This window comes from Plasmodium gaboni, chromosome 6, assembly GCF_001602025.1.
Source record: "Plasmodium gaboni strain SY75 chromosome 6, whole genome shotgun sequence".
In the NCBI taxonomy this organism is placed as follows: Eukaryota; Apicomplexa; class Aconoidasida; order Haemosporida; family Plasmodiidae; genus Plasmodium; species Plasmodium gaboni.
Window position 1 is genome coordinate 420,792 of NC_031486.1, and position 6,574 is coordinate 427,365.

The 6,574-nt window shown below is 19.0% G+C and overlaps 5 protein-coding genes across 5 annotated transcripts; 2 read left to right on the top strand and 3 right to left on the bottom strand.

Moving 5' to 3' along the window:
• Nucleotides 1–397: 397 nt before the first annotated feature.
• On the top strand, nt 398–754 carry PGSY75_0612300 (conserved protein, unknown function; the record flags this gene model as incomplete). The annotated part of the gene is made up of 1 exon (XM_018784704.1): nt 398–754. The coding sequence occupies one exon, from the start codon at nt 398–400 to the stop codon at nt 752–754; it is 357 nt and encodes a 118-aa protein (XP_018642758.1).
• Nucleotides 755–858: 104 nt separating this feature from the next.
• PGSY75_0612400 (hypothetical protein) lies at nt 859–1,569 on the top strand (the record flags this gene model as incomplete). Its single annotated transcript, XM_018784705.1, has 1 exon — nt 859–1,569. The coding sequence occupies one exon, from the start codon at nt 859–861 to the stop codon at nt 1,567–1,569; it is 711 nt and encodes a 236-aa protein (XP_018642759.1).
• Nucleotides 1,570–1,942: 373 nt separating this feature from the next.
• On the bottom strand, nt 1,943–2,308 carry PGSY75_0612500 (hypothetical protein; the record flags this gene model as incomplete). The annotated part of the gene is made up of 1 exon (XM_018784706.1): nt 1,943–2,308. The coding sequence occupies one exon, from the start codon at nt 2,306–2,308 to the stop codon at nt 1,943–1,945; it is 366 nt and encodes a 121-aa protein (XP_018642760.1).
• An 894-nt stretch (nt 2,309–3,202) lies between these two features.
• On the bottom strand, nt 3,203–4,546 carry PGSY75_0612600 (putative PP-loop family protein; the record flags this gene model as incomplete). The annotated part of the gene is made up of 1 exon (XM_018784707.1): nt 3,203–4,546. The coding sequence occupies one exon, from the start codon at nt 4,544–4,546 to the stop codon at nt 3,203–3,205; it is 1,344 nt and encodes a 447-aa protein (XP_018642761.1).
• A 797-nt stretch (nt 4,547–5,343) lies between these two features.
• On the bottom strand, nt 5,344–6,384 carry PGSY75_0612700 (6-cysteine protein; the record flags this gene model as incomplete). The annotated part of the gene is made up of 1 exon (XM_018784708.1): nt 5,344–6,384. One exon carries the CDS (start codon nt 6,382–6,384, stop codon nt 5,344–5,346), a length of 1,041 nt encoding a protein of 346 aa, XP_018642762.1.
• Between the last annotated feature and the right edge of the window lie 190 nt (nt 6,385–6,574).

Sequence of the window (6,574 nt, forward strand, 5' to 3'; positions counted from 1 at the left end):
TTAATATTTTCTTTTTAATTTTTCCTATTTTTAAAAAAATTTTCCACAAATTTTTTTTTTTTTTTTATTTACTAAGATGAAAAAAAAAAAAAAAAAAAAAAAAAAAAAAAAAAAAAAAAAAAATATAAATATATATTATATATATAATATATTTGTTTGTATATATTATTCATTCTTAATTTTAAAAATAAAATCATTAGTATAATGAAAAGAGCACAATGGGAATGAGATATCCGTCGCTTTAAAAAAAAACGATTAAAATGAAGAAAAAAAAAAAGAATTAATTAATGACAATATAATTAAATATATGATAATATAAATCTTATTATATTATTTCATAATATATTATTTATATATTATTTTTTATATACCGCTTGTGGATTAGAGCCCTTGAAAGATGTATGTTTTTTTATACTTCATAATAGGAATATTATGGGGATGTACTAATGCATATATGAAAAAAGGATGTATATATAAATCAAATGATGAAAATATAAAGAAAGAAAATATTCTTTCAATATTTACAAATTATTATATTATAGTACCCTATATATTAAATCAAATAGGTTCTTTATTTTATTATTATTTATTAAGTACATCTGATATATCTTTAGTTATGCCACTATGTAACACCTGTTCCTTTTTTTTTACATATGTTACTGAACTTGTAATTTTTAAAAAAGAATTAACTTTTAATTCCCTTATGGGCTTTATGCTAATATCCTTGGGAATCTTTATATGTCTAAACTGTTGAAGGTTATTAAATATATATGTATATATATATATATATATATATATATATATATTTATATTTATATTTATATATATATATTTTTTTTTTTCCTATGTGAAAAAAAGATGAATATACTAATAAGCCTTGGTAATGAAATCATAAATAGTTTTATAGGACAACAAAAGAAAGGAGATATAAGTAGAATGTTTTTAGAGTATTTTAAAAAAAAAAATTATTTTGATGAATGGATAAAAATTAGTTATATTAATTCATATATAAGTGAAAAAAATAATATTATATTAATACAACCAACTACTTCTATTTTTGATATGAATGGTATATCATTAAACAATATACTAAATTATATAAATTATAATAATGTGAAAAAAAAAAATGTATGTATAATTATTCCGGATATATATAGACCTATAGGAAAATATAAAATAAAAACATATGTCAAAATTCATGAAAAGTTAGGTAGCGATTTTTATAATATTTTACATGCAAATATCATAAATCATTTAAAAGATTATAATTATATTAACTTATGTTTGGGTATTTACAATAATATACAAAATAAAGATATACCTACAAATAAATCTATTCAAAATTATTTTAAGGAAAATATAAATGAACATGAAAATAAAATTATATATAAATCATTTCAGCTAGCTAATGAACATTTATATAAACATATTTTTAATACAAATATTATTACAACGAATTATATCCATGAAAAACAAAAATATCCAGCAATGGAACCTCGAAAATATTTTAAAAAAGATACATCAAAGAGGAGATACATACTAGATGTGTATAAGCATATGCACAAGTGAACAACATTTTGTTCAATTGAAGAAGAAAATAAATAAACAAAAATAATAAACGCGCAATCGTAAGAAGTAAAACATATAAACATACATATATACATATATGTATTTATGTATGTATTATTTTTTTGTCTACATTTATATACATAATTAATTTATTTTATTTTATTTAAATTTTTTTTTTTTTTTGGTAAATTTGACTTTTAAAAAAAAATAAGTTATTTAATAAATAAACACATATAAATATATACATATAAATATATACATATAAATATATACATATATATATATATATATATATATATATATATATATATATATGTAAATATCGTTTGGCACCAAAAAAAAAAAAAAAAAAAAAAAAAAAAAAAAAAAAAAATTATAATACAACTGGCTTACATTTATTATTTATTTCTATAATTATATTACTAAAAATATCATCAATTCTTGTGTTTATATTATTTGTTGATAGTTGGTCTAATAACTCCTCACATTTAACAAATGAATTATAAAAATTTTTCAAATTGTAACTAGTTGAAGATTTTATAAGTTTTGCATCCTTTACAAGTTTTGTCATTTCATTCATATGATTTTTTATATATCCTTCCATATCTTTAAAATTTATTTCATTTTCCTTTTCTACTCTTAATATTAATTTTCCTTTCTCTATTCTTTCTCCTACTTTCTTCAAAGATGATTCGTAAATATTCTCAATGATGTTCTCCCCTTCATTTCTTTGTCCCATTTCAAAAAAAAAAAAAAAAATTAAAAAATTAAACTGAAAGCTAATTGACAACAAGAAAATTATGAAACATATAATATATATATATATATATGTATGCACATATATTTTTTTTTTTTTAATCAAATAATTAACAATAATATGTTTACTTTTAATACAAATGTGAGAAAGACACACATATAATATATATATATATTTATTTATTTATAATGATTTATTATATTAACAAACAAAATTATGCCAATATTATATAAAACAATTAATAGTCATTTATTAAGAATAACAAAAAAAAAAATTTTTAATAATGCATTTCAAAAGGGAAATCTATAAAATATATTCTGATTAACATTATTTTACTAATATTAATTCCTATATGAAAACAAATTAAATAAGGACAATGTATACATATATATATATATATATATATATATATTTTTATTTATTTAACGATTTTAAAATGAATAAGTTAATTGTCCTTTTATAAATATGATATATATCCTAAAGAAAAGAAGGTAATATATATTGAAAAATTATATGTACACATTTATTATATATACATACTAATTTATCTACATATAATATGTGTAGTCATTTTAAATAAATATATTAATCTCAAATTTTATTATAGCTAAAAGGTTTATATGTATATACATTAAAAAAATTAAGGAAAAAGCACAAAAAAAATAAAAATAAAATATAAACTTATAATAATAAAAAGACGAAACAATTATATATACATATATGTATGTATATATATATATATATATATTATATTGTTACAAAAAAAATATATAGAGAATAAAACAATTTCAACCCTGAACCATACAACATCGCGTGCTATTTTAATTTTTTTTTCTTTAATATGGCTTATATTTTAAAAATGTCCTATACATATTTTTATCCTTCAACTTTCTTATTATCAAAATGTATAGATATTTTTTTCTTGGCTTTTTTTTTATTAGAGTATAGAAAAGAATTATCCGTATAATTATTTAAACCATCAATAATTAAACAAGCTTTACATATCTTATTCGAAGTATACGCACCACATTTTATACATATATTTAACCTTTTTTGATTTATCGAATTAAAATAAAAAAATTCAGCTGAATGAATAATGTTTAAAATAAACTGTGCATTAATCAATTCAATGTCTTTGATAAAACATCTCAAATTACCACGAAATGAATTAGGAGAATAAGTACATTCTGTACTGAAATAATCTAATTTTAAATGAAAGGCATATAAAACAATTTCTTTTTCATAACACCACATTAAAGGTTTTAATCTTGGTAAAAAAAAAGAATTACCATTACTATTATTATTATTATCATTATTATTATTACTATTATTATATTTTTCCTCATAATTTTGTTCATATTTCTGAATTTCCTCATCTTTCTTTCCCCTATCATTATCCAAATTATTATTTATGCAACTACATTTTTCATCTAACCTCTCACTCATAATATCATTTAATATAATATCATCATAATTATCATTATTATCATTATTATCATTATTATCATCAATATTCTCACAATTTTTATAATTTTTTTGCCTTACTTGTTCAGGTGAATTTTGTATATTTTCTAAATTTTTTATTCCATTTTGGCTATCACCTGCACAATTGTATTTTTTGTTCATATGACCTGCATTGCTCATATCATTTATATTTTTCGCTAGCTTGTCAATATCACCTCTGCACATGTTCATTAAAATGGTTTCTGCTAAATCATCAGCATTATGACCAGTGACAAGTTTTGTTGCATTAAATAATAAGGCTCCTTTTTCGAATGATTGTCTTCTGAAGACTCCACAAACAGTACAATTATTTTTTTTGCCTATAAATTTTACAACATCATCCATTGTATATGAAAAAAGATTTTCAAATTTCAATATTTTTAATGGTAAATTATATAATTTTTCTAATTTGTAAACAACTTTTAAAGAATCGTCACGATAACCTTTAATACCTTCATCAATGGCAAGTAAAAATAATTCCCATTTGTAATTATATTTTTTTTTTAAATTAACAAGTACATGAGCAAGTACACTTGAATCTTTTCCGCCTGAAACGGCTATGCAAATTTTATCATTATCTTCAAACATTCTTTTCTTTAAAATTGTATCATGAACATCTTCTTCAAAGCTTTCTATAAAACATTCTTTGCATAATTTTTCTTTATTGGATGGTCTCATCATACAAACATTTTTTTCGTTACATTTCTCGCACAGCATTTTTTAGAAGAAAATAAAAAATAAATAAAATAACATAATATAATATAATAATTATAAAATTCTTTTCAAATATTTAAAAGTATATTTAGAAATAAATTCTTCATTTTCGACATTTTGAAAATATTTTTTGGTATATATTTGTATAAGCATAATATATATATATATATATGTATGTATATATATATTTTCTGTTTTGTTTTATTATTATTTTTATTTTTAAATAATTATATAATCCATTGAGAAATTTTCTCTTTAAATGTTAATGTATAAAGAACATTATATATAGAACAACAATGTTTACTATTACTTTTATAATAATTTGTAGTAACATATGAAATTATTATGTTACCATATATATATATATAATTCTTTTTATTTCTAAACGTTTTATATCATAAAAACATCATACATACATACATACATATGTATGTATGTATATATATATATATATACTTATATTCATAAGATTTGATATTAATTAAAAAATAATGTTTTTTTTAAAATTATTCAGTACTAAAACAAAAAATTAAAAATATATACAAAAAAAAAATTTCTTTTCTTTTCTTTTCCTTTATTTTTTATTTTTTTTTTTTTTTTATGTGCTATTAAAACTATGAAATTAAACTTAAAAAAAAAAAAAAATAACATGTACATATATAAATATATATATATATATATATATATAATATCACTCTTATGAAAAAAACTTTTGTTGTTTTTAATCTGTATTTATCTACAATTTTGTGTAATACTTTGAATATTATATTATATTTTTTTTTTTTCCTTTTTTTGTATGTTTATAAGATGAATGATAAAAATGTTGTGATAACAAATGTGATGAGCGCATATGATGAAAAAGTTAAGAAAGAAGAATTGGATTGATTATCTCTTTTTTTAACCTCTCTGTATGAAAGATGGGAATTACTTGGTGATTTGTTTACTTCTACGTTGAATACTAATTTTTTTTCATTTTCTTTTGAACATACACAAAAGAATTTCATATTATCAGGAATTGAACGAGGTAATCTTGAATAGAATGTATTATTATTATGATCCATAATTAATTGTGTTAATTTAAGTTTACTTTCAAGATTTTCATTTTCCCCACTAAAATTGTATGCACTAACAAAACAATCATGTGGTTCAACAGAATAAGTGTTTGGGCATTTAAATCCAATTAGTTCATCAGCATTTGCATTAATAGTACATACAAGATCTTGATTTTTATATTTTGAATTATTAATATCATTAATATCATATCCTTTAGTAAAAATTGAAGATTCCTTTGTAGTAAAATCACATCCTTTAATTTTTTCAGTTATTGATGGAATAACAATTTGAGCTATACCTGTATTTGTAATTTCTTTATTATGTTGAGAACTTCCATTAAGTGAACTATTAGTATTTATTATTTTTTTGTTTTCACAAAAACAATAAATAGTTTTTCTTGTCATAGTATTAGGTGGAACTCTAAAAGAAACTTCGTTATATTTATTTGGTCTTAAACTTTTTCTCATAATCATTGATGATCCTTTTATATACTCTGTTAATTTTTCTTTATGCGTCTTAATCATATATATATATACTTCTTCAAAACAATTTTCAGGATATAAATTATAGTCTAAACTATCTGATCCACATATTATGGTTACTTTGTCTAATTGTTTAGGATTTAATGTACATATTTTAGTAACATTTGTTTGCTGATTACGATGAAAATCTAATTTATATATATTATTAAAGTCACATGTTAAATTATTATTCCCTTCACAAACAGACAACAAAAAATATAATACAAAGGATATATATAAACAATACTTCTTATTTAATTTCATCATACTTTCAAAAAAAAATTTTATAAACTAAAAAAATTATGCGTAATAAAATTGTTAAATTATTTGTATATGTGAATAAAAATATTACCTGTACACACACCTTATTTAAATAACCAAACAATAGATTATATATTATATATTTTATATATTTTTTATATATATTTTTTAAATATTTATAAATATATATATATAT